Here is a 27,524-nt window from a genome sequence, read left to right on the forward strand (position 1 = left end):
GCACAAAAGCACAAATAAATCTTTTCTTAAAAGACAGGTTTATAATCTGTTGAGTTTTAAACAAATTTACTTGGAAAGGAACTGGAAATCTCTGAGGTTATTAAGTCTAACATTCCTTGTTTCTGTTCTACTTTGGTGATGGTTCATCTTGACTGTCAACCTGATGGAATTCAGAATCACCATGGAGACAGATGTCTGGGTGTGCCTGTGAGGGGTTATCTAGATTGGGCTAACTGGTGTGGGAAGACCCCCCAAGAGTGAGCAGCACAGTTTCATGGTCTGGGGTCCTGGGCTGGATAAAGGAGAAGAGAAGGTGGGCTCAGTGTTCATCCTCTCTGCTTCCTGGCAGTGCCTGCCACGTGCCTCGGACTGCCTTGTAGAACCGGAGCCACAACATAGCTCTCCTTCCTTAAGTTGCAGAATAGCTAAACATGTTTTTCCGTGACAGCACAGGTGGCTTCAAAGCCAATGGGGTCTGTTCTAGGAAAAACCCTCCCCTCCCCACTGGCTTTGGGAAATATGTTGGCACTAAATGGGAATAAGGTAACTTTTGACTTGCACTGGAAACCAGCTTTAGACAATGTAAAATGAAATAGTCTTTATGAAGATGACATACTGGCTTGGGCAGTGTCTTCAAGTTTTTTTTAAAGTTATTTATTTTTGCTTTGCACACACTGGTAATTTTCTAACATGTATGTCTGTGTGAGGGTGTCAGATCCCCTGGAACTGGATTTACAGACACTTGTGAGCTGCCATGTGGGTGCTGGGAATTGAACCCCGGGTCCCCTGGAAGAGCAGCCACTGCTCTTAACCACTGAACCATCTCTCCAGCCCCGTCTATCAAGTTTTTAAAATGTGTATATTCATAAGGTAGGGAAAAAAATTGAAAAGCCAATCAAGGATAGTGGTTTTCAACCTTCCTAAGGCTGCAACCCTTTGGTACAGTTCCTCATGTTGTGGTGACCCCCAACCATACAATTATTTCTGTTGATACTTCATAACTGTAATTTTGCTGCTGTTACAAATTGCCCTCTGTTTTCTGATGGTCTTAGGCAACTCTTGTGAAAGGATCATTCAACTCCCAAAAGGGTCCTCCCTACCCAGTGATCAAGGTATTTGTGGCCTGGTCTCACAGTTTAGTTAAAGTTGCCTGGAATTCACCCAAAAGCCTAGACTGGCCCTGAATTTGCAGAAGTCTGAGACAGACAGAATACTGGCTTTTGGTTTGGTTTGGGTCCCCCAGATAGGTTTCTCTATGTATAGCCTGGGCTGTCCTGGAACTTGATCTGTAGACCAGGCTGGCCTTGAACTCAGAGATCCACCTGCCTCAGCCTCTTCAGTGCTGGGATGAAAAGTGCTCACTATCATGTCGAGCTGTGCCACCTAGTTCTTATATGGTTGCATACTAGACAGACACTGCACACTATACTAACTCAGTTGCATGCCCAGAATAGCTTCAGACACAGTACTTAGGTTTCTTTGATGGTTTTGTTTTGCTTTGTTTTGTTTTTTTGAGACAGGGTTTCACTATGATGCCCTGGCATTTAGAATTTCAAGCTCTGGAGTTAGTGATTCTCAGTAGTAGTATGTATGCAGTAGAATCTAGTGGAAACTCCCTATGCAGAAAAACAAAAACCAGAGGTAGACAGATCTCTGTGAGTTCCACTTGCCTCTGCCTCCAGAGTGCTGGAACTAAGGGTGTGCACTACTATGCCTAGCTTATATATATCCTTTGTAAAGAGTATTTTTTTCTAAATTATGTGTTGATGCACATGAGTGTAGGTGTCCATGGAGGACAGAGGCCAGTATCTCCCTAAAGCTAGAGTTACTTACTAGTGTTTGCTACCTTTGTAGTGCTGGGAACTGACTGAACTGAGGTTCTCTGTAAGAGACATGTAAACTCTTTAACCATTGAGCCATTGCTTCTGCTCAAGGGGAAAATATGTATATTTTAAGACTTATTTTATTTGTGTGTGTGTGTGTGTGTGTGTGTGTGTGTGTGTGTGTGGCTCTTGTTAGATAGCCCAGGGTGTCCTGATAATGTGCGTTCTTCCCCGCCAGCCTGGTCCCAGGGCCTTGTCAACCCCAAATAACACAGGGAGACTATTAGTTACAATGTCCCAGGCCCTCTCATTGGCTAGTTCTGTCTTAAGTATTAACCCATGACTACTAATATATATTTCTATGAGGACTTATCTTTCTGAGCACACCAGACTTGTGCCCTTTCCTCCTGGGATCACATGGCAACTCTTCTCTTGACTGCATTTCCCGGAACCTTCCTGACTCCTAGTCCTACCTATGTTGCTTCCCTATTGGCCAACAGTGCTTTATTTATATGTTTAAGACAAACATATACACAGAAGACCATTCCCCATCATGTCCTCAGATACAACTTTGTAGGCCAGTGAAGCTAGGTGTTTTGGGGTATTTCTGACACTTGGTTATGGCGCTTGCTGCACAAGCTTGAGGACCCAGGTTCAGACCCCAGACATTCAGGCGCACTAGTGGGGCCTTGAAGTCTGTGCTTCAGGTTCATTGAGACGTGGCTTAAAAAGTAAAAGTGACGAAAAAGTCTGGAAAGGATATCTAGTCCAGATTAAACATTGTACATAAAGGAAACTAAATTCTAGAATTAAACACCTTGTCCTTGGATACAGAGTACACAGTAAAGATAAGAAACTTTGTTTTGACTTACCAGTCTGATTGAGATAGACCACTCTGCCTCTGTGGTTGCCAGTGGTTAGGACTTCTTGACAGTAAAGACTATTTTAACTTGCCTTTGTGTAAAGTCCTCAAGTAAGCACTTGCTGAATGAAAGGCCTATGAGTGGAGCAGCTTTTGTATTGTGTTGAAAGCCTAGCATGTGTTAGGCACATGAGCTGCTAGGTTTGCTGTGCATTGGACACCTGAAAGGAAATAGTGAGAAAGGGATCTAGAAAGCCACTTATGCTCACTTTCTGGTGCGCCATGGTTCCCGCGTGCTTAGTTTCTAGGGTTAACCTCGGGCCCTTGTATGTGCAAGGCAAGCACATTACTAAATGAGCTGTCTCTGCAGCACCTCTTGTGGCCAGCAATGACCCTTTCCCTACACCGCCGCTGACACATCGTATGCTGCCATATCTGACTTACGCAGTGTGGGAGATGGAACCCGGGGCTGTGTGTATGCTAAGCTAGACAGGTGCTCTACCCCCTTAGCCCAGCCCACAGTAACCTGTGCTTCACCTTCTAGGATCTGACTGGCATAGAATCCATGGAGCAGTGTCGCCTTGCTTTGGAGCAGCATAACTGGAACATGGAGGTATGGGTGCCCTCAGTTCTGCTGGTACAGCCCTTCTCCCCGATATCAGAATTATAGCTTCTTGCCGGGCGTTGGTGGCGCACGCCTTTAATCCCAGCACTTGGGAGGCAGAGACAGGCAGATCTTTGTGAGTTCGAGACCAGCCTGGTCTATAAGAGCTAGTTCCAGGACAGCCTCCAAAGCCACAGAGAAACCCTGTCTCGAAAAACCAAAACAAAACAAAACAAAAAAAAAGAATTATAGCTTCTTTGTGCTTAAAACACACGTGTAGGAGTACAGAGACTATGAGAAAACCTGGCATTGGTGGTACACGCCTTTAATCCCAGCACTTGGGAGGCAGACGCAGGCGGATCTCTGTGAGTTTGAGGCCAGCCTGGTCTACAGAGCGAGTTCCAGGATGGTCAGGGCTACACAGAGAAACCCTGTCTCAAAAACCGAAAACAAAAATGAAAAAGTTTAAACACAAAATTCTTCCACTTTTTAGTAAGAAACACACTGCTTCAGTGTGCACCCTTGTAGACTTTCTTCCTTACATAACTGTCTCACTTTCTACCATATAGGTCCTGGGGCTCAGCTTTTACCTACTGCCTTGGCTAGAGTTTCTGTTGTTGTGATTAAAAATCCCATGAGCACAGCTTTCAGTGTCACATCCCAGTCCCTCACCAAGGGAAGTGAGGCCAAGGGCAGTGAGGGAGCGCCGCTTGGCTTTCTCATGACTTGCTCAGTCTGCTTTCCCAGATGATCCAGGACCATCTGCCAGGGGTGGCATCTCCCATAGTGAGTTAGGCCCACCAGTATCAACCATTAATCGAGAAGATGTACCACAGACTCGCCTATAGGACAGTGTCATGGAGGCAGTTTCTCAGTCGAGGTTCCTTCTTCCCAGATGACCCTAACTTGAACCAAGTTGACAAAAAAACTAATGAAGATACCCAGTGAGCCAGTTTGCCAGACCTGAAATGTTGTTCTTTCCCCACTGATGTGATTTGACTGCCTGGAATTAGTCAAACCATAAAGGTTAAGTTCAGTTATCAATTTTAGAAGACACACAGCCTCCCCCCAAAAGACCACTCTTCTGACACCAACTGTGAATTCAAATGAATTATAAAATGACCCTCAGACATAATAGTTCACTAGAAACAAACTGAAAACTGTTCCATTCTCCTGATAATAGTTTTTTGTTTTGTTTTGTTTGTTTTTTGGCTTTAGCTTGGTTTTTTGAGACAGGGTTTCTCTGCAGCTTTGGAACCTGTCCTGGAACTTACTCTGTAGACCAGGCTGGCCTCGAACTCACAGAGATCTGCCTGCGTCTGCCTCCCAAGTGCTGGGATTAAAGGCGCGCGTCATCAGCGCCCAGCCTGATAATAGTGTTTGAAAGGATACTGATGGAGACTAAAACCATTAAGAGACGTTGTGGAACAGGATTTGAGAGCAAGTTTTGTCTTGTTCTGTTTTTGAGACAGAATCTCTAGCCAAGGCCAGACTCAGACTCCCTACATAGTCCAAGATGACCACAAACTTTTGATCCTCCTTTCTCCACTTCCTGAGCTCTGGGAGTAAAGCAACGGTTTCCGCCTCATACATGCAAGCAAACATTCATCAACTGAGCTACATCCCAAGCCCTTAATATTCAGATTTTCAGATTAAGTTGAGCCTCCCTTCAAATTCCTTCTACTTTGAAGACTTTCTTTAAAAATTTTTTTTCCAGATTAATTCCAAGTATTAAGTTTCCTTCAATTTTGCACATAAGGATCTAAGTCTTATTGTTTTGTTGATACTCTTGGGATGGAGACCGAAGGGGCGGGGATGCGGTTGGGTTGGGGGACTAGGAAGCAGGGGCTGGGTGGGAAGCTGTGGCTGGGATTTAAATAAATAGATGAATAAAAAAATGAAGGAAAAAAAAAAGACTCTAAGGCTTGTAAGTTAGTCTCTTTCTGGGCTGTGGAGCTATATCCAGACTGCATTCTCTTTGCCAAGACTATCTATCAGATACTAGTAATCAGTACTGCCCACTGCACAGCCCTGAAGGTGCTGTCAATACTGCTTTTCCTGGGATTGGATGGTAAAGCACATTATAGTTTAGCCATTCTGCATAACACATACTAATAGTAATAATGTGCTTGCTGTGTAAATGTGGCTTCAAGACAAATTGCCTGTTCTGCCATGTGAGAGTTTTCACTGCCCCATAGCGTAGCAGGATAAAGGTCCCTTGGCATGCACTCATTAAGTGACCATCATGTAATGTTCATCTTGTTTTGAGACACCAAGCAATAGTTTCCTCTTGGGTGAATTTGAGCATCACTGAAGTTCTGCATTCTGTTTTCCTTCTCAGGCTGCAGTCCAGGACAGACTGAATGAGCAAGAGGGTGTACCGAGTGTTTTCAATCCACCTCCATCCCGACCCCTACAGGTTAATACAGCTGATCACAGGATCTACAGCTATGTTGTCTCAAGACCACAACCAAGGGCAAGTTTTGTAGCTAGAATATCTCATCTCCCTTTTTAATGATTTCACCCATTTGGTTTTGTTATCTTTGTGTGAGAGCCAAAGAAATGCTGACAGTGTAAGCTTCTTAGCTATGGATCTTCGGAAGATCTGATGGGTTCATCAGTTTCCCCATCCCTGGAGTTTTTAATGAATTCCTATAGGAACTATTTTCTGTTCTTCACTGAGAGAGTGTTTTCTATACCTTGTTTTGAGCAGCTTGCTTTTGAAATGTCTGCTTCGGGCCGTGTTGTGTAGAGCTGCTTCTGAGCACATGTCTGTGCCCACATGCCTACAGGAGCCCACGGAAACCTGAGGAGGCGGACTGCATCCCAGGGAGCTGAAGATGGGCTGTTGTGAGCCACTGTGTGGGTGCTGGGAAGCACACCGGGGTCCTTTGTAAGAGCAGGAAGTGCTCTTTCCACTGAGCTCTCTCTTCAGCCCGTGCGTGCGTGTTTTGTTTTATTTGGAGACATGATTTTTTACTCTGTAGCCCAGACTGACTGTCGACTCAGTATAGCACACACTGGACTGGGAATCATTATGTAACCTAGGCTGGACAGGAGCTCACTAAATAGCCCAGACTGGTTGGCGTCTCACTATAGCCCAAGCTGAGTTGGAACTAATTGTGTAGATAGGCTCACTCAAACCGTGGGCATTCTTCCTACCTCCGCGTTTTGTTGTGGAATTGTTACCTGAACAACATGCTATACCTGGCAACTTCCCACCATTAAATTGAAATCTGCTAAGTTCTTTGGGACTGGAGTTTACTTGATGTCAGCTACTTTTTTTTTCTTTCTTTTCTTATTATTTTTTACATTCCAATCCCAGTTCCTCCTCCCTCCTCTCCTCTTGCTCCCCCCACTCCCTCCCCACCTCCCACCTGCTCCTTGGAAAGACATCAGTTACTTTTAAGCAGTGCTTAGAATCTTTGGGGATTCTGTGCCAATGTTTTGAAGTTGGTCCTGAAGGGCTGGTGGTAAAGAGGGGCCACTTAACTTTTAGGCATCTCAGAGTGCGCCAGTTGACTGCGACCTGCGTGTGCAGAGCTCGTCGCTGCTCACGTGCTCCTTCTCATCCCCTTCCTTCTCCCCCTCCCTTCCCTCACTGCCTCTGCCTCCCCCCGTCCTTTCTTTTATAAACACCGTTTTATCGCATTTTATTTCTTTTGTATGTGCGCATAGGTCAGAGAACAACTTGCAGAGTCCGTTTTCTCCTTCCGTGTGGGCCACAGGGCTCAAACTCAAGTTGTCAGGTGGCTGTGGACACCTCTGCCCGTTGACGCACTTCTTTTTTTTTAAGGGACAGGGTTTCTTTGTATTGTTTTGGAGGCTGTCGGACCAGCCTCGGCTCAAACTCACAGAGATCCGCCTGCCTCTGCCTCCCAAGTGCTGGGATTAAAGGCGTGCGCCACCACCAACACCCGGCCTGTTGACCCACATCTGTAGTCTAGGGTATCGTCCTTGTACTCCGTGGCTCCTGTGGTCTTAGCTTTCTTTTTTGTTTTTGTTTTTGTTTTCCGAGACAGGGTTTCTCTGTATTGTTTTGGAGGCTGTCCTGGAACTCACTCTGTATACCAGGCTGGCCTCGAACTCACGGAGATCCGCCTGCCTCTGCCTCCCAAGTACTGGGATTAAAGGAGTACACCACCAACGCCCGGCGGTGTTAGCTTTCTATTTACAGTCTGATTTCTCATGTCTGTTTAAGGAAATTAGATGTGTAACTGATCATGAACTCCAAAGAACTTTATGGAGCTTATCTTTCTTTATCCTTGAGTGATAACATTCACCCCTTGAACATGCATCTAGAATTAAAAAAAAATTAAACCCTTCATTCAACCCTAGAGCAATTAAAATTACTCCAGTGTCATACTTTTTTTGTATGTGTGTATGGAGTAATTAATGTTTCAAAAGTGACTTTGGATGGTGGTGCGTGCCTGTAATCCTAGCCCTTGGGAGGCTGAGGTGGGGGGATCTCTAGTTCAAGGACTGCCCAGCTCTATCTATGAGACATTGTCTCTGGGAGATGAAAGGCTGAGCTACGCAGATGGCTCAGCAGTCAAGAGCACGTGGCTGCTCTTTCAGAGGACTTCGGTTGGTTGCAGCACCCACGTGGTAGCTCACAACTATCTGTACCCCCAGTCCCGGGGGATCCAGTGCCCTCTTCCAGTCCCCACACGCCCCAGGCACACACATAGTACACAGACATCATGTTGGGAAAACACCCATACACATAAAATTAAAGTGAGCAAAAGCACCCAAACAACAAAGGAGTGCTAAGGCAGGAGGGTCTCAGCCAGGGCAGTGTAGTGCAGCTATGTCTCCAGATAAATGTGGAGCTTAATTACTCCTTTTTCCTTAGAGGATGCATTTGCAAGGTCTTCAGTAGGTACCTAAACTCCCAGGACTACTAAGCCTTATTTTTAAATGATTTTTCCATCTTCATTAAGCATTTGCTCTCATTTTTGCTGTTTAAGGTGCAGCAGCAAAGCTAACGATTTCTGCCACAATTTTGTGAATAAAAGATTGGTTGTAGATTCTGGCAACCTCACTATATGTTTTATTGGCTTAAGACTTAACCTTTCCACTTAAATGGATCATTTTGTGATTTCCCTTTTCGTATCGGTTCCGTCATTATCACTTTGGAGCCATTCTGTTGATAATGTTTTGAGAAGGGTCTCACTATATGGCCCTACCTACCTGGACCTTGCTCTGGGCACCAGGCTGCCTCAAACTCAGAGACATCCACCTGCCTCTGCTGCTCCAGGCATTTAAAACATGCATCACCATGCCTAGCAGAAGCCTTTCTTTTTTTTAAAAGTAAAAACAAGGATCTCTTGAATACAAGCAACACCCTGACATATCTGCTAACCAGGAAGGCTACTAAGAGATTAAGGTGTCATGTATGGGATGCTGGATGAAGAGTGTCTCCCTGAGTGAGACTGAATAGCAGGGTATACTATTTTATCCCACTACTTAATTTGCAGTTTAAAATTTACAAATTTAGTTTAGTTTTGTTTTATTAATTTTCCACTTCATATTTTCAGACCCCAGTTGTCTGAGGTAACTGAAACTACAGAAAACAAAGCCATAGGTAGAGAGAAGAAAGACTAAAGTAGATGAATACAAATCTGCCAAGTTTAAGGGTACCTGCTTGAATGCTAGCATTCAGCTGCCTGAAACAGGCCAGCCTGGGCTATATAGTGAGTTCTGGGACAGCCAGGACTACATAGAGACATCCTGTCTCAAAACAAAAGAACAACAGCAGCATACCTGCCCCCCACCCCCAGCTGCTTAGAGCAATACATAACTTGAGGAGTAGTTCTCTGTAGACCCATGTTTCCTTAGCTTGAACTGGCCTTACTTTGTGATCAAGACCCTGATCCCCACTTAGCTTTAGAGCTCACTCCAGTGATTATACAGGACATGTTGACACTGACCGTAAGCCCTGTTTGTATATAACAACAATAAGATAAGGCTAGTTAGTGTTATTACAAAGATTAGTAGCTATAAGGATTTGTCTTTTGGTAATAGACTTAACTGTTGTATACAGATGTCCAAAGTAATAATTATCTCATGATATTTCTATGTGCCATGTATTGATGTTTAAATATCAGATGGAAAGAATGAATATTTATTATGTGGAGGAAACTTGAAGTTGACTATGAATATGAGTAGTTGATGGATATGTTATGGAGATTAAAGACAAAACTTCTGTGGGAAAAATAATAGTCTTAGATGACATAATACTAAAAGCAGTAGCATGTAAGGGTGAGATTGCAGGAAGAGGACACTGTTACAGAGAGGAGTCACCTTGGTGGGGCGGGCATGGAAATGTGAACTGCCATTTTGTGAAGTATTGGACATTCAAGAGAATGGGGTCTCTAACTTTGTTTTTGGAATTTCAGGGGCTGCTTGGATGGGGTTATTACTTGATAATGCTTCCATTCCGGTTTACCTATTACACGATACTTGATATATTTAGGTATGTACCTCTGTGTTTATACACTACTAGCCACAGGGTAGGCCTTGACGCTGAAATTAGAATAGAGTGCACTTGATGCTCAATCGTTTTTGACTGGCCAGTTTGATACCATATTGAATATTCTTCCTGCACTCTTCTTTTTCTATAGTTGAAAAAATGTTTTAAACTGATTCATAGTGGATGGTGTTATGAATGACTTTAAATTAGTCCTGGCTGTTGTTTGTAAGAATCAAACCAATCTGCCTATGTTTATGGATCTTTCTCCTCTCCCACCATGTTTGTTACCGCTACATCCCCTAGTTAATCACCGTGCCCTTTCCTTTCTAACCACCATTTCCTGTCCCTAACTCCATACTCCAGGAGCCTTTCCCTAACCCTCTCCTCTGCCCACTGCTCAAAGTCCCAGCAGACCCTGCTCTGAGAACGCCCACTTTGCCGTAGATTGTTGGCGCCTTTCTAGGCAGTGTTTATACATTCCCTCTGCCTCGGCCATGCTTAGGTTGCCAGCATATACACCCACTTGTTTTATGCCTTCACCATCAAGCTTTCTTCATGTACCATTCAGAGAACTCACCATGGGAAGCCATGGTCTGCGTCCAGAGCTAGGAGATGATGACTGTGACCTGACTTCTGGCAGATCAAGCTTAGCACAGAATATGGTCTGGAGCTATGCCCAGACTTTGTGTGAGTCTGAGATACTCATTAGAGGGAAGGTGTGACAGCACACACCTGTGGTTCTACTGAGAAGGAGGCAAGAGGAGTTTGAGTTGGGTAAGGTGGAGAGAGCATGAATGAATGAGCATGACACTCAGGCCAGCAGGTGGAGCTGGAAATACAATGTGTGCAAAGCGCCCCTTCCATATTCAGGGTAGCTTTTGCTCTGTTCTGAGTAGCAGAGGCTGGAAGTAAGGACCCAGTCACTGCAGAAGTTCAGGGATTGCGCAATAGTTTCCCCTTGGTCTCTTGTTTAATTGCATCCTTGCTGTAGCAAAGTTCTTGTTTGTTTGTTTGTTTGTTTGTTTTTTCCTCTGTATAGCCCTAGCTATCCTGGAAGTCTGTCTGTAGACCAGGCTGGTCCAGAACTCAGAGATCCACCTGCCTCTGCCTCCACAGTGCTGGGATTAAAGGCATGTGCCACCACCGCCTGGCTATCAAAAACCTCTTAGTGGCTACCTGCTTTGTAGTTTTCCCATCTCTGTTTTACTTAGGAATGGGCATGTGGAACCATAAAATCTTTCAAAATCACAATGAAAACTGAGTTGACACATCTGTCTTAAATTACATTGGCTGTGGAAATATAATAGTGAGAAACAGTAGATTTAAAGCTTTTACCCCTTCCTAGAATTTGGACACTTAAAAAGAGATAAACCTAAATAATCTTTTTAGAAAAATAGTGAAAGTACCAGCCTTCTGAAGCATTCGTAATTACTTCCCTATATATAGAAGTAATTACATTTTGTCTTTAATTTTCTTGGAATGTTTGTATGGATGAATTTGGCCTGATGACTCAGAAAATGTTATCATTGCATACAAGTGGAGAATTTGTTAAAGTATTAAGATAGGCTCAAGACTTGGTAAAGAAAGCATCAGAGCATAGTTGTTTTTCCCTATGCTAAAAATTCAAGTAAATGAATAATGTTTGCTTTCCTTGGAAAATCTGCATGGCATGTTTTACTAATTTTAATGCAATTGTGTCATCCAGACAACTTAATGTGAGTTGTACCACTTCGTCCTGCAGCCACTCCCTTGTGTGGAAACCCAAGCACAGAGAAAGGGTAAGGCACAGTGTGATAGGATAGGCTCTTTAGGAGTAGACGTGTGGGCCCGTTAGGAGTGCATCCTGGAATCTAAAGTAGCCACCAGTGCTCCACATCTGGGGCAGTTTTACGACTCTTTCCATGGATGTCATTGGTGTAAACACATCAAGCAAATTTACCTGTCACCTGTCCCTTTGAAGAACAAATAAGTTGTGACCAAGTTCAGGTTTGAAGTCCCTGTTGATGAGTTACTTGAGAGTATGAGTTAAAACATCAAAGTCCCAGAAGAACTAAAAGAGGGGAAACTGCAAGTAGGAAGGCCCAGAAAGAGATGTCTACTCCAGGCCAGGGGTTTTGATTAAGACACCGTCTTCGTCTCTGTTGTTCAGAGTGGAAATCACTAACCACATATGTTGAGCACTTGAAACATGGCAGGTGTCACTGAGGCACTGACTTTGAACTGTATTTAGCTTAATGCATTTACATTTATAATAGCCATAAATAGTGGCTGCTGTGTTAGACAGTGCCTAGGATTGTGATCCTCCCTACTCAGTCCTAGCCCTTTCTCTGCAGAGAGCACTCGGGATGGTTTAGGCCAGCATGGTACTGTTATCCTAGTGGTGTGCATTCTTGAGCAGAGCGTGGAACACCTGGCGGCTTCGTGGCTTTTGAGCCAGGCTGTACCCTCAGGTCTGGTGGCCCACTCCCTCATTCACTTCCCTTTGCTGCCTCGCCTGTGGCTCAGCTGTAAAAGTCTGCACAAACTGGCCCACTCCATATGCACTACAGGAAGCCAATTCATGTGATATTTATTCCTTCCTCCCCAGGTTTGCTCTTCGTTTTATACGGCCTGACCCTCGCAGCCGGGTCACTGACCCTGTTGGGGACATTGTTTCATTTATGCACTCTTTTGAAGAGAAATATGGGAGGGCACACCCTGTCTTCTACCAGGGAACGTACAGCCAGGTCAGTGCCACAAACCAAATAGATGCCAACTCAACCATAAGATTCTGTCCTCAAAGGGCAGTGTAGTTTAGCTCTGGTGGTGTTGCTCTTCACACTCAGAAGGAGACTTGGACAGCTCTTTGTCGGTCACAGGAGACACTCTGACATTCTTTAAAGACACACCAAACCTTTCTTCTAGGCCCTCTTTGATCTAACCCAATCTTCTTTTGATGTCTTTTTGCATAACTTGTTTCCTCACACCCTAGGTTCCAACCACACCCTTCCCTGAACACTTCCCTACCTCAGTGCCTTGCTTATCCCTGTCCTGTCACCTGGAATGTCCTTCTAACATTGTGACTAATGGCATCTTGCCTGTCCTTCAGTCCAGTTCATGCTGTCCTCCTAACCATCCCATTTGTTCCCTGTCTTGCCCTACATTGCTTTCTAAAGTACTGGCCTGCCCTTTTGTTTTCCATCCTTCTATTTTAAATTTATAGCAATGTACATTCCTCCTTATAGTGATTTGTGTTCCCATCTTTGCTGTTATCAGACTGTACACACCTAGAAGGCAAAGCCTGAATTTATTTTTTTATCCTTTATAGAATTTACTAGAATTTAGGCCATAGGCTTAAGGTGGCTCCTTTCACTCAGACTAAGCCTCAGCCCTTTCAGCTGTCACCTTTAAGGGAGGAGAACTGGGTGATAGGCATATATAGTTTGTCAGAGAAAAATAAAGACTCAACACTTGGACGTAGTTAAAAGGTGATTCTGCTCAGGAGTTTCCAGGGTTTCTGATTCTTAGTGGGAGAAGGCAGCGTTCACCTTGTCTGCTTTGTTCCCTACACCTGCTTTTTCTCACAGTTGGTCTTCTTTGTGGTTGCTGCTATCCAACTCACTGAACATTACACACACCTGCTAAACAGAGTTTAGACCCCTGCTTCAGGCTGCAGAGGACAGGATGAGGGAGAGGAGCACTTCTTGTATGATCTTGAGGGTAGACTACCACTAGCCATTGAGGGCGTGCGAATTAGAATGGGGGTTACTCAGGAGTGTACTTACTCAGGAGTACACCATGTGTGACACAAGGCCCGTGGACACTTGCTTTGTCTTAGGTCTTCTTTAGAAAGCCTTTGGGTGCCTGGTCCTTCATGCTTGCTTGCCTTCCTGCTGGATCCAAATGATTTTTGCAGCTTTTTTTTTTTTTTTAATTAACAACCACTTTATGACTGCAAAGTAGCTTTTACATAGTCACAGTCTCCTGCTTTTAATCTTTAAACCATGAATACAGCTGACTTTCTCTGACTTGTTTGTGTTACCCTGTCTTCTCTCATGTGCCTGGTGCAGTGTAAAGTCTAACAACACTAAAACCTTTTTCATTAGAGCTTGTTGGCTTGGACTCCTTATAGGGAGAAAAATGCTTGGGGTGGGGGTAAAGATAGAAGCCTGAGAAGTACTTAATTTCTTGCTTTCCTTTCCCCCCTTATTTCCTTCCCTCCCCACCTTTCTGGTCACTGTTGTTGATTAACACATAGTTAGATGCATTTGGACCCTTGACCTCAATAGAAGTTCAGGATCTTAATATTGAGTAGTGGTCTTCTGTCTCTCGCAGGCGCTCAACGATGCCAAGCGAGAACTGCGATTTCTTTTGGTGTATCTTCATGGAGATGACCACCAGGACTCAGATGAGTTCTGTCGGTAAGTAGATGAATCACTTTCTTTTTGACCTTTTTTTGGGTTTACATTTGTCAGTTGTTCTCACCTTGTTTTCATCCTGTCCCATAGCAACACCCTGTGTGCACCTGAAGTCATTGCGCTGATAAACAGCAGGATGCTCTTTTGGGCTTGTTCTACAAACAAACCTGAGGGCTACAGAGGTGAGTGGTGTTTCTTCTGCTTCGTTGAGCGTACCGGAATATCCTTGGGGGACTGGAAAATATGCCTGCCATTTCTTGGGTGGTTGTTCTGTGGTTGACATAATGCTAGTTGTAGTTTTTATTTATATCATTTATTTTGTCAATAGTCCTGAGAGATGAAGGTTGTATTGTTCTTTGATTTCATGAAGAAATCTCAGAGACTAACATTAAGACAGATCGAAGAGCATACAGTTTTGAAGCATGATCGAGACTGATAGGCTTTAAGGCCCTTTCTTTGCCACCTTACTAGCATGACGATAATGACTCATCAAAAGGCTTGTCCTAGTTGGGTGGTGGTGGCGCACGCCTTTAATCCCAGCACTCGGGAGGCAGAGGCTGGCAGATCTCTGTGAGTTCAAGGCTGGGCTGGACCGACAGCCTCCAAAACAATACAGAGAAACCCTGTCTCGTAAAAAACAAAACAAAACAAAAAGGCTTGTCCTATTCTAATCATTCACCTCAGTTCTGAATGCAAACGTCACAGAAGAGATGAAGAAGAAACCAGGTAGGGGCTAAAGAGATGACTCAGTTGCACAAGGCACTTTCCACCAAGTTTGACAATATGAGTTTGTTCATCCTGCATGGTGGGAGGAGAGAACCAATTCCAGAGAGCTGTCCTCTGACCTCTGCATACACCTGTCGGGGGAAAACAGTAGAGGGCTAGAGAGACAGCTCAGCAGGTAAGAGCACTGCTGCTTTCCCAGAGGACCTGGGTTCTATTCCCAGCACCCACACGGCAACTCACAACCGTCTGTAACTCCAGTTCCAGGGAATCTGATGCCCTCTTCTGGCCTTTGCAGGCACCACTCCTGCATGTGATGCACATAAATACATGGAGACAAAACACCCATATACATGAAAAAGAAACAAGTCTTTACATGTATTTCCAGCAGTTGTTATTAAAAAAAATAAGAAACCAGTAGAAAAAAAAATAGGCAGAGAAGAAATGGCACCTTCCTGTTTTTTCCCAGCCACGATTAAAGCATTCTGTCAGTCAGTATGCCATGTCTGGGGTTGATGTGTTTCGTCCTTGAGTCTTATCCGGGTCTCTTGGGTCTCTCTGACAGTCTCACAGGCTTTACGAGAGAACACCTATCCGTTCCTGGCTATGATTATGTTGAAGGATCGCCGCATGACTGTGGTGGGACGGCTGGAAGGCCTCATTCAACCCGATGACCTCATCAACCAGCTGACATTTATTATGGATGCAAACCAGACTTACCTGGTGTCAGAACGCCTAGAAAGGTACCAGGGAGTTCCATCCTAAAAAGAGACATGTGTTTGAAGGGCTGACTTGGGGCTCCACAAACTTCCTTCCCTTGTCTTAGGCACTTTAAAAGCCTAGCTTCATGTTGAAAAATAGCCTAGAATCTGAACATTGTAAGGAGAATTTGATGGGAAAAGGACAACATGGTTATAACTCCTCCCCAAATTATAGAAAAATTTAAATGGGAAAGTCAAAGAAATTCTAGGGTAGTTTTAATTTTGTAGACACTTGTGCATGCCTCTATCTGAGGATAATAGTAGAAAACCAGACAAAAGGTCCGCTTATCTTGCCATGCTCAGAACAGATCACTTTTGGTACCAGATATGTAAGTGGTTTCACCCACAGTCCAAACAAGCAGTTAATTCTACAGCAGTGGACAGGTAGGTGTATGCTTAATCAGTTCACCTCTGACCTCTTGTTGACAGCTGAAGCCCCAGGCTGTCACCTTTCACGCCTTCCCTTCAGATGCCAACTGTGGCCCTGCGCTGTTTTGATTGTGTTTTAAAGCCACCCATGGAGCTCCCATAGCTGGCTTGCACTTTGGTTAATTTACTCAAGCAGTTCAGCAAACCTGGGAAGCACTGGCTTCACTTGTTTCAGTTCTCAGAAAGTTGTTTAAATTGTGTCCTTCCAGGGTCTAGTGCAGACTCCATTGTGTGAGCATGCTGAAAGCATAAACAGCCATCACAAGGCACTGAGGAAATGACTGTCTTACAGTGCTTTCTCTGCAAGCGCTAGGGTATAAGGTCAGAGTGCCAGCACTCACAGGCAAAGCTAGGTACAGCTGCACGAGCGAGGGGACACAAAAGGGAGGATCCTTGAGCTTTGCAGGTCCGTCAGTCTAGCAGCGAGCAAGCTTCAGGTTCCTTTGAGAGACTTTGTCGTAAGAAATCAAGTAGAGCCAGGCAGTGGTGGCACACGCCTTTAATCCCAGCACTCGGGAGGCAAAGGCAGGCGGATCTCTGTGAGTTCAAAGTCAGCCTGGTCTACAGAGTGAGTTCCAAAACAGCCAGGGCTTCACAACAAACCCTGTCTGGGGGAAAAAAAAGAAGAAGAAGAAGAAGGTAGAGGAGCCGGAGAGATGGCTCAGGGGGTTACCTCTCTTACAGAGGACTCAGTTCAATTTCTATCACTTACGTTAGGCAGCTCATAACTGCAGCTCTGGAAAATCCAACTCCTTCAAGGACACTTGTGTATACATTGTCTCTCACACACTTATTCTTTTTTTTTTTTTTTTTTGGAGACAGAATTTCTTTGTGGAGTCCTGGCTGCCCTAGAACTCGCTCTGTAGACCAGGCTGTCCTAGAACTCACAGAGATCCGCCTGCCTCTGGCTCCTAAGTGCTGGAATTAAAGATGTGTGCCACCATTACCTGGTCAACACACACAATTTAAAAAGTGAGAGTAAATCTTTTCTTTTTTCAAAGATTGAGGGCCAGCAAGATGACACTTGTTTTTGAGCCTGAATCCTCAGGACCCCCGTGGTAGAAGGAAAGCACTGACTCACATAAGGTGTCCGTGACTCCCGAATTTATGCTGTGGCATCCTCACAGGAAACTTGCAGAAGCCTCTAGCTGGCCACAGTGTGGAGACTAGGTGCTGTGAAGCGGTTGGCTCTAGGTGTAACAGCTGTGACCGTGCCCTTCAAGGCTCAGGGAATACAGAGACGTAGGAGCAGAAAGAAAGCAAAGGCCACAGCACGGAGAGGGGGCATCTGGACACAGCGCGGCCACCGCACTGCTCCTCTCCTGCAGCTGTGCTGTTGTCAGCACAGGACCCGCCCAGGATCAGGCCTGAGGGCTGATGGCAGTCATGGCTGCTGGAGAGGGTGGCACTGACCAGCTGGCGTGCTGTAAATAGCCTCCCAGCTGCCCTCTGGCAAGACACTGGACTCGGTGGCCACACACATCAGGACAGAGTCGGAGGACTTGTGGAGAAGGGACGAGACGGGAGTGGAGTTGAAGTGAATAAAGTTTATTATGTAAAGCCATGAAATTGTCAGATAGGAAGTGGGGAGCCAGCGAGGTAGCTCAGCAGGTAAAACACTTGGTACAAAGTCTTTGACACCAGATTTCTGACCCTGACCAAATCCCACATAAAGCCTGCCACTGAGAAAAATAGGGCTCGTTTCAGACCCTGCTCGGTGCTGCTTTTGAAATGAAATAAATGCCTTTGTGGATCAACTAATTTATTTTTTAATTCTAAGTTGTATTTATTTATTTTGTGTGCAGTGTTCTGTCTGTATGCCTGCCTGCATGCCAGAAGAGGGCACCTGGTCTCATTACAGATGGTTGTGAGCCACTATGTGGTTGCTGGGAATTGAACTCAGGACCTCTGGAAGAGCAGCCAGTGCTCTTAACCTCTGAGCCATCTCTCCAACTCTCATGGATCACCATTTTTACCTTGCTACCAAATCTTCAGTGTAAGAGAACGTAGACTGGGAATGTAGCTGAGTTAGTAGAGCATTTCCCTGGTATACCAACCCCGAGTTTGATCCTGCCTGGAATCCTAACACTTGAGAAAAGGATCAGGAGTTCAAGGTCATCCTTGAATACATAGTAGGCTTCAAGACCACCCAGAGATATATAAGACCCTGTGTCTTAGCCAGGGTTTCCGTTGCTGTGATGAACACCATGACTAAAAGCACGTTGGGGAGGAAAGGGTTTATTCTGCTTATAGTTCCACATCACAGTTCACACAATGAAGTCAGGGCAGGAACCCAAAACAGGCAGGGAGCTGATGCAGAGGCCGTGGACGACTGCTGTCTCTCTGCTTGCTGAGCCTGCTCTCTTATAGAACCCAGAACTGCTAACCCAGGGGTAGCCCTGCCCATAATGAACTGAGCCCTCTATCTCAATCACTAATTAAGAAAATGCTCTCCCTCCCCAATACTGGGTGGTGGTGATGTAGTCTTTAATGCCAGCACTTGGGAGGCAGAGGCAGGCGGATCTCTGTGAGTTTTAGGCCAGCCTGGTCTGCAGAGTAAGTTCCAGGACAGCCTCCAAAGCTACACAGAGAAACCCTGCCTTGAAAACAAAAAAGGAGGGAGGGAAGGAAGGAAGGAAGGAAGGAAGGAAGGAAGGAAGGAAGGAAGGAAGGAAGGAAGGAAGGAAGGAAGGAAAGAAAGAAAGAAAGAAAGAAAGAAAGAAAGAAAGAAATGCCCCTACAGGCTTGCCTGTAAGCCAGGCATTCTCTGTTGTGTTTCTCTCCTCTCAGATAACTCTAGCTTGAGTCGAGTTGACAAATAGTAGCAACCAGCACTGTCTCAGAAGAAATTTCTTTTTTTATAAAATAAAACTAGGAGCTGGGCATGGTGGGCATGTCTCTAATCTCAGTACTTGAAAGGCAGTAGCAGGAGGATCTCCAGCTAGGGGCCAACCTTGAAGGGAAGTGGGGGGAACAGCCAAGAAATGTCCTTGCCTAGCACTCGGATGGCCCTGGATGCCGTCACCAGAGAGATAAGAGTGACAGGGAGGAGGGAGAGACCACTTTGTGAAACGAGGGTTTTGTTTGGTGTGTTTTTGATCTGCAGGGAAGAAAGGAACCAGACCCAAGTGCTGAGACAGCAGCAGGATGAGGCCTACCTGGCTTCTCTGAGGGCAGACCAGGAGAAAGAAAGGAAGAAGAAAGAGGAGCGGGAGAGGAGACGCCGAAAGGAGGAGGAGGTGCAGCAGCAGAAGCTAGCCGAGGAGAAGAGGCGGCAGGTGAGCCACCAAGGCCGTGTGTGAAGGCCATGTGTGGAGGCCGTGTGTGTGTGTGGAGGCCGTGTGTGTGGAGGCCGTGTGTGGAGGCCGTGTGTGTGGAGGCCGTGTGTGTGGAGGCCGTGTGTTGGGATTGTGAGTTACTTGTTTCTCCCTGTATTTGTTCTTGGTGTCGGTGTTAGCAGGCTGGCATTTCGCCCACAGGGCTGTCTCACTGTGTATTGCTGCTTTCTTACAGCCAGGGTCCTTTTCCCTCCAAATGCCCGGTAGGTAGTTCAGTGGAGTCGCTCCTCGCTCTTGCCAGGTGGGCTTCTAGGGGTGGGTAGTTTTCCTCACTTTTTCCTGCCAGGTGCGGAGGCACACAACTTCAGTCCTGGCACTGGGAAAGAAGAGGCAGATGGGTCTCTTGTGAGTTTGAGGCCAGCCTGATCTAAATATCCAAGTCTAGGCCAGCCAGGGCTACATAATGAGACCCTACTCAGTGAAACAGTCAGTGTGATTGTATCTGTTACGTGTAATGTGATAACGTGGGTGCTGGCACACTGTCACAGTGCTTCTGTGGAGGTCAGACGATGACTCTGGGGAGTCATTGTCTCCTTCCGCCCTCAACATGGTTTCTGAGGATGGGACTCGGGTCTGTCTTCAGGCTTGTACTTGCAGGGCCCAAGCACCTTTACCTGCTGAGCTATTCTGCTGGCCCCCAGGAGAGTTGCCCTACAGTAATTGTTCATTAGTTTTCTTCCTGATGAACAATAAACTACATGGCCATTGTACTCCTGGTTTCTTTTTTCCCTATTTGAGCCATATCTTAACCTTTCTTTGTTTTTTGTCTCTCTAGAACTTACAGGAGGAAAAGGAAAGAAAGTTGGAGTGCCTGCCTCCTGAGCCATCCCCAGATGACCCCGAAAGCGTCAAGATCATTTTCAAGTTACCCAATGATTCCAGAGTAGAGAGACGATTCCATTTTTCACAGTCTCTAACAGTAAGGGTCACCTAAGCCAGATGGTGTGGGCAGTTTAGGCTGTAGGTGTGTGTGAGAGCGGGGGTCCAGTCTCCTTCCTCTGTGGGCTCCGCGGGTGGACCCTCTGGCTTGACAGAAAGTACCTTTCCCTGCCGAGCCCTTGCTGCGGCTCCTCCCCACCCCTTTGACTTTGAGCTGGAACTGCATCATGTTCTGAACCAGAAACACAAGTGGTCAGGACAGAGCGGAGCCTGAAAGACAAGCGCAGGGTGAGAGGGAGGCGCTGGCTTGGGAGAGGCTGGTGACAGCTCCACTTAGTGCTTCTTTGTATTGAGAGGTGAGCACTATTCACCTCTCAGTTTTTGGGTTTTATTTTTTTAGTGCCGGGATGGAATTAAGGGTCTCCCAGATGCTAGGCAAGCATTCCAATGTTGAGCTACGTCCCCAGCCCGTGATTTTTGTTTTTAATTAGATTTATGCACTTAATGTATATGTGTATTTGTTTGTTTTGGTTTTTTGAGCAAGGTCTCTCTTTGTAGGCTTGACTGTCCTGAAACTCACTTTATAGACCAGGCTGGCCTTGAACTCAGAGATCTGAGACCCTGTCTTGACGGAGGGGGGGGGGGACAAGACACAGTGGAAACCATCCCCAGATGCTACGGGTGTTCAGGAAGTTATTATAAGTTATTTAAACACTTGCTGCTGGCCCAGAGGACCTTAGTTTGATTCTCAGCACTCACTTGAGGTGTTGATGACCTCCAGCCTGGGCTACATCAGACTCAAAACTAAAAAGGGCCAGTGCCAGAGCTTAGTGCCTGAAGGTGTTTGCCACCAAGCCTGATGACTTTCATTCCCAGGGACCCACACGGTAGAAAGATACAATGAACTCCTGAGAACTTCTGATGTCCACATATGTATTATAGCAAGTGTATGTCACATCACCCCCCAACAATCAAAAGTAAAAAAAAAAAAAGTAGTATGAGCAGTGACAGTTTAAAATAAGCTGGGGGGTTGGGGACTTACGCCTTTGATCCCAGTATTCGGGAGACAGGCAGGTGGATCTCTGAGTTCAAGTCCAGCCTGGTCTATAGAGTGTGTTCCAGGACAGCCAGGGCTACACAAAGAAACCCACAGGGTTTTTTGTGTTTTGTTTTGTTTTGTTTTTTAATATGCCATCCTTGGAAATGGCTGATTCTGGGGCTGGATCAGAAGAAAGAAAACATTAGCCTAGTAAACCTAGGACAACTTGTGCAGAGAGCAAGGCATTGTTCAGAGAGGGATGCTCTCACGTGAACAGGACACAGAAGCCAGCCATTTCAACTTGACTCCATCTAGGATAGTGTGAACATTAACTGTTGGCATAACATATTGCCTGTTGGCTAACATAGGAAGTGAGGAGCCTGTATTAATGTAAACAAATTTAAAAGACCGAAAAACCACATGCCTTTATAGTCTCAGAAACACCACCAGTTAGAGAATGCCTGTGGTGGGGAAACCGCCTGAGTGGGTGCACTGAATGGAGCGCCCTTTACCTCATGAGGTTTCTGCCAGAGATGCCCTGCCTTACTCACTCCACAGAGTAACTGAGGGGTGCTTCCAGGCTAAGGGAGACTCAAAGGACAAGACTATACAATTCTACACTGTATCAGTTTATACAGAAAAAGAAAACCGGTTTGAGTGGGTTAGTGCTGGCACTAACGGTGTGCCCCACCACTGCCCAGCTCCATGTGATGCCCTCATTTCATGTGATTAGTGCCAGCACTCTGGAGGCAGAGGCCAGTTGGATCTCTGAGTTTGAGACCAGCCTGGTCTACAAAGTGAATTCCAGGAAGGACAGCAAGGGCTACACAGAGAAAATCTGTTTTGAAAAACCAAAAAAACAAAAACAAAGAAAACAAAAAACAAAACAGTGATGTGTATAATTTTGTCAGTTCATTATGTATAAGTACTTTAAAGAATTCAAAGGAGCCGTCGTTGGTGGTGCATTACTTTAATCCCAGCATTCGGGAGGCAGAGGCAGGCGGATCTCTGTGTGTTCGAGGCCAGCCTCCAAAACAATACAGAGAAACCCTGTCTCGAGAAACCAAAAAAAATTTTTTCAAAGGATACAGAATAATGCTTTAGTTATATCTGAATGTCTGAGGATTTTGGCTTGGGGGAGTGATCCTGAAACTGTATCAATACCCCAAGGTATTGAAGGATGAGTGTATAAATTTGTATAATATATCAGTTACCTCTGTTTTCGAGGTCATCTGAAAGTGTATCAAGGGGCTGGAGACGACATGGCTCAGTGGTTAAGAGCACTGACTGCTCTTCTAGAGGACCCGGGTTCAATTTCCAGCTCACAGCTGTCTGTAACTCCAGTATTCACTGCCCTCACATGCAAGCAAAACACCAATGTGCGTGCGTGTGCACACAAACACACACACACAAATAAGTAAATTATCTTTTGGAAAAGGTATAACAAAGTAACTAATGTCTTCTGGGGTAATGGGACACCAGGTTGGCAGACCACTTAAGGCAACCCCTAAGGGAAATATTCTGTACATTACCCTTCTGGTTTCTTGGTAACTATGGTTACTTCTGAGTACAGATTGTTTACTTTGGTGGGTGTAATTGCCTTATACTGGTGCATGCCTTTGTTCTCAGCCCTGGGAGAAGCAGAAGAGGCAGGTTGATCTCTGAGTTTAAGGCTAGCCTGGTCTACGTTGTGAGACTATCAGGTAGGCAGGCAGGCAGGCAATAAATAAAGTTTAAAATTGTGGGGCTGGAGAGATGGCTCAGTGGTTAAGAGGACTAGATGTTCTTCCAGAGGACCTGGGTTCAATTCCCAGCACCCACATAGCAGCTCATAACTGTCTGTAACTCCAGTTCCAGGTGATCTGACAACTTCACGCTATGCACATAAAGTTAAATTGTTCAAAAATTTTTTTGTTAATTGTTTAGTTTTACCTACTGACAGATTCTCAAAGAAAAAAACATAATTCAGAGGGCTAGTGATGGGCTTTTGTGCAGTTTTTTGGAGATAGGATCTCTACATAGTCGTGACTGTCCTGGAACTTGCTCTGTAGACCAGGCTGACCCAGAGATCCGCCTGCCTCTGCTGGGATTAAAGGTGTGCACCACCACTGCCTGGCTCCTTGTGAATTCTCAAAAAGAGAAACCACAATATTTTTCCAGGGAACTAAACATACTTGCAGTAGGATTCCTTTAATATGACTACTGTATACTGGGTCATCCTGGGGAAGGTTGGGGACATCGGACTTCACAGTGTGTCTCCTCACTGCATTGTTTTCTGTGTGGCATCTACAGGTCATCCATGACTTCTTATTCTCCTTGAAGGAAAGCCCTGAGAAGTTTCAGATTGAAGCCAATTTCCCAAGACGGGTCCTGCCCTGTGTCCCTTCAGAGGAATGGCCCACTCCCCCGACACTGCAGGAGGCGGGACTCAGCCACACAGAGGTCCTCTTTGTTCAGGACCTGACAGACGAATGACACTCTTCTGCCTCTTTCCTCCCGCCCCAACCCCTAAAAGAAATGGAAAAACAAAAAGAGAACAAGAGATAAATTCATATTATTATTATAATACAATATTTTTTTTAAGAAAACTGCTGCATCCTGAGGAAGGATCAGAAACCATGCTGCCTGCGAGAGTCACAACCACACCATGCGTGTGCAGGGTCAGCAGTGAACCAGCCTGCGCGGCAGACTCGCCTTCCCCAGCCTCTACACAACCTTCCAGGAAGAGACTTCACCTGACCCGTCTGTCCCTAGTGGGGAAGGAGACATTCCCTCTGTCTCGCATTCATTCTTGCTTTTGTAGAAAATACAGATGAAAACCTCCACCAACCAGCTACAGCAGCATCTCCTGAGGAAGAGTGGAAGCCAGGATGGAACAGACTGCTCAGTTTACGAATAACTTTGTTTCTGTTTGTTTTGTAATGATAACGACCAAAGGAATGAGGCTGACTTAGGTGTATTTTTTTTTTCCTTAAATTTATTTGATAAAGAGCCAATGCCCTGGGCTCCTTAGCCCAAGATAGTGTAATAAAGGTGCCCTGGGCTAATTTGCGCTTATTTCTGCCATTGCTCCTCTCCTATTCCCAGAGAGGTCATTTGTCTTGGTCCAGTTCTGCTACTTGTGTACTCCATTTGGAGCGATAAGAGGAATTCTGGGTCTGTGCTCCACCAAGGCTGTGTGTGTACGGGTTACGCCTGTGTGGGGTGTGCTTACCTTTACACACAACTACAGCTTTTCCTTGCCATCTGTACCAGGTGGTGGTGAAGGGGTCCGGTGGCCCCTGCACACGCTGGTCTACCCAGCTTTCCTAACTTGCCAAGCCCAGTGCCTTTCCAGAGGACTAGTGGGACCAGTCCTGCTGAGTGCAGGGTGATAGTGACGCTTTAAGGGTAGAGCCGTGGCAGGTGTGGTGGTGCACAACTGGGCCCCAGCACTGGGAGGCAGAGGCAGGCAGACCTCTTGAGTTTCCAGGCCAGCCAGAGCTACGTGGTGAGACCCTCTCAAAGAAAGGGGAAATGGGACCCCAGCCTGTGGAAGTTGTTGGAAGGCACCTTTCACTTTCTGAAGAGGCAGCTTTTAGCCTTCCTCTTTCGCCATGGTGAAGCAACAGGGGCTTTTTCCTTTTACGTGTCTCATCTGTGGTTGAGTTTATGGTGGATACATGGTCAAGCCATGCATTAACACACACCAGTGTGTACTGACAAGTATTCCGACGTGTGGACTAGCTAGACCGGTACACGCTTGACACTGTAGCCCTTTGAAGTTTCTGTAATCATTAGCATACTGTCAAGAGAAAGCAGTTTGTAACTACAGCACTTCTGACAGTAACATGCCATTGCTCTGTTAGAGAGTGTGGTGAGACTGGCTCGTGGAGTCCTTTGGAAAACCTGAAAATGTTCTGTGGCCTTCGCACAGAGCTCTACATTCTACCTTAGGCAATGTTAGCTCTGCGGGCTGGCTGCCAGGGCAGGTGGAAGCCACACCTAGTGCCAAAACTGTAGTGATGGGACTGGATGACTTGAGATGAAGGCTTATCTCAGTGACAGCTGTGCAGGGGGCTTTTCGGCTTGGAGCCTGCCTCCCAGTGTGTAGTGTCTGTCTGTCTGTGCGTCCATCTGTCCCTCCCTCTCTCTGTCTCTCTCTCCCCCTCTCCTTAGCACACAGGCAGCTGTCCTGTGGAAGTCTCTTGCTCACACCTGCTTGAGGAAGTTCTGATTTTCCCTCTTAATCTCATTCTGTAACGTGTACATTTTATGCTTCCTGCCTTTTGATAACTACAAAAAGATACTAGATGTCAGACAGTACCTAATACCTCTCTGACTCTTGTCTCCCCCTTCTCCTGAGTTTTTCTCTGAGCTTTGGTGGCCCAGACTGGCCTCAAACTCTACATACCCAAGGCTGGCCTTGAACTCCTACCCTCTTGCTTCCCACTCTCCTGTGGTGGGATCATGGATGTGCATCACCACACCAGGTTCTCTGGGAGCTGGGTAATGGTTCCATTTCCTTGCTGCCGCTAGTTCTGTTATCTGGGTGCCATTTCTCCCTTCCTAGGTGAAATATGACCTTGACATGTCGTTCATGCCACTACAGTCTGTGCCTCCCTAAGACCTGTGAGCTTGGAGAGACCTGCAAGCCTTTGCTTATGTTGAAATTGCTTCTGGGCAAGTCATGAGTGATACAAGTTCTGTCCCTTGTTCCCCACGGATGTAGCCTCAGCGGAATGACCGTGAGGATGACTAAGCAACAATGCGTGAGTGAGTTGGAGTTTTGCAGCTTCAGTGGGTCCTAGCTGGTCTTCCTCGGCAGAGTTGTCTGCAGCAAATAGGTTTGTTTTTATTTTTTCTCCTTGCTTGCCTGCTTCCACCATGAGATAACAGAGAAGAGATGGCAGGAGAAGGAGAATTTTTAAAAACTAAAAATCTCCAACTGATCAGCTCTTATGAAAGTTGCTAATGGTGCCAAGGCCAACAAAAGAGTTTCAGAAACTGACTGAGAAGGAACAGTAGCCCCCAAAACACAAAATCAGAGGGTGTCGCCTGGTGCTGAACAGGGGCCTCCACCTTACAGCTGGTTGGGTTTTCTGTTTGTCTGGGGGAGGTTTTGACTTGAGAAAAACGCAGCAAAACGGAAAGTCCATCCACAAAAGATGCAGGGTCCCAGCCTGTACTGCACCTGAGTAGTTAATTTCCTGAAGAAATCTAGTGTACTTCAAATTTTTTCATAAAGGTTTACATTGTATTGTAGGTTAACATTAAACGTTTTATAACAAAAAAATTATACAACCAGCTGTGGGTCTTTCTGTCTAGAAACTTTCCCACGTGAAGGACAGTGGGGAAGGCAATGTGGAAAAGGATCAAGGGAGAACCCTGGAGTTCAAATAGACCTCGAGCAGGTACACTGCATCCCTGTGAGAAACAGCTAACTGTGTAGGAAGACGGGCAGACAGGATCAGGTTTGAGCTGTCACTCATCAACTTTATCATTTCAGGCAACTTTCGTTTCCCCAAGTATAAATGAAGCAGGAACTGTCTTGCCTTGGGAGAAGTTTGACAAATGTATGTGTAATCAGCCAGGTGGTGGTGGCACATATCTTTAATTCCAGCACCTGGGAGGCAGAGGCAGGGGGATCTCTTGAGTTCAGCCTGGTCTACAAAGGGTGTTCCAGGACAGCCAGGACTGTTACACAGAGAAACCCTGCCTCAAAAAAATAAAATAAAAATGTGTATGGAACACCCAATACACAGACACCAAGTGTGTGCTCCCCTGTCCCACAGGAATGTATTTTGAAGGCGCATTGTCACGCAAGAGTCGCTGTGTGTTCCTATAAAGTAGAGCCGTGCTCACGGGAGTATCTAGCAAAGAACTTGGCAAAGTCCCCTACAGGGGAGACTTTTGCTCCAGTTTTCATTCAAGCCTCGGCCTTTTCCTTCCCTGCCCCTTCCTGCTACAGAGAATTCCATGGGTCCTTGTCACCCTCAGCCCGCTCTTTTGTGTCTCCACAGATGGGGGAGTCCTTATTTATTTTTGTGTGCATGGGTGTTTTGCTTGCATTTTTATATCTTTTTGGGGGGGGCAGTTTCAAGACAGGGTTTCTCTGTGGCTTTGGAAAGTACACGGTAAGTATAAACTTAACCTCTGCTCAGACTAAGTCTGCAAGAGTTTATTCACCTAAGGTCAGAAGATACTAAAAATGG

The 27,524-nt window shown here is 45.7% G+C and overlaps 1 protein-coding gene across 2 annotated transcripts in view; it reads left to right on the forward strand.

Moving 5' to 3' along the window:
- The window catches only part of Faf2 (Fas associated factor family member 2), a 37,865-nt gene extending 13,488 nt beyond the window's left edge, over positions 1-24,377 (forward strand). Inside the window, exons 2-11 of one of the 2 annotated variants that reach the window (XM_005078338.4) lie at positions 3,230-3,298; positions 5,631-5,765; positions 9,691-9,767; positions 12,352-12,490; positions 14,079-14,164; positions 14,252-14,343; positions 15,450-15,627; positions 19,181-19,352; positions 20,188-20,331; positions 23,623-24,377. In XM_005078338.4, coding sequence (XP_005078395.1) covers positions 3,230-3,298; positions 5,631-5,765; positions 9,691-9,767; positions 12,352-12,490; positions 14,079-14,164; positions 14,252-14,343; positions 15,450-15,627; positions 19,181-19,352; positions 20,188-20,331; positions 23,623-23,805 — 1,275 coding nt within the window. In that variant the 3' untranslated portion in view covers positions 23,806-24,377. The remainder of the gene's footprint in view (positions 1-3,229; positions 3,299-5,630; positions 5,766-9,690; positions 9,768-12,351; positions 12,491-14,078; positions 14,165-14,251; positions 14,344-15,449; positions 15,628-19,180; positions 19,353-20,187; positions 20,332-23,622) is intronic. The other variant, XM_005078339.4, reaches the window with a different exon arrangement.
- Positions 24,378-27,524: the final 3,147 nt, after the last annotated feature.

The sequence above is a fragment of the Mesocricetus auratus genome, unplaced genomic scaffold (genome assembly GCF_017639785.1).
Source record: "Mesocricetus auratus isolate SY011 unplaced genomic scaffold, BCM_Maur_2.0 Super-Scaffold_100013, whole genome shotgun sequence".
In the NCBI taxonomy this organism is placed as follows: Eukaryota; Metazoa; Chordata; class Mammalia; order Rodentia; family Cricetidae; genus Mesocricetus; species Mesocricetus auratus.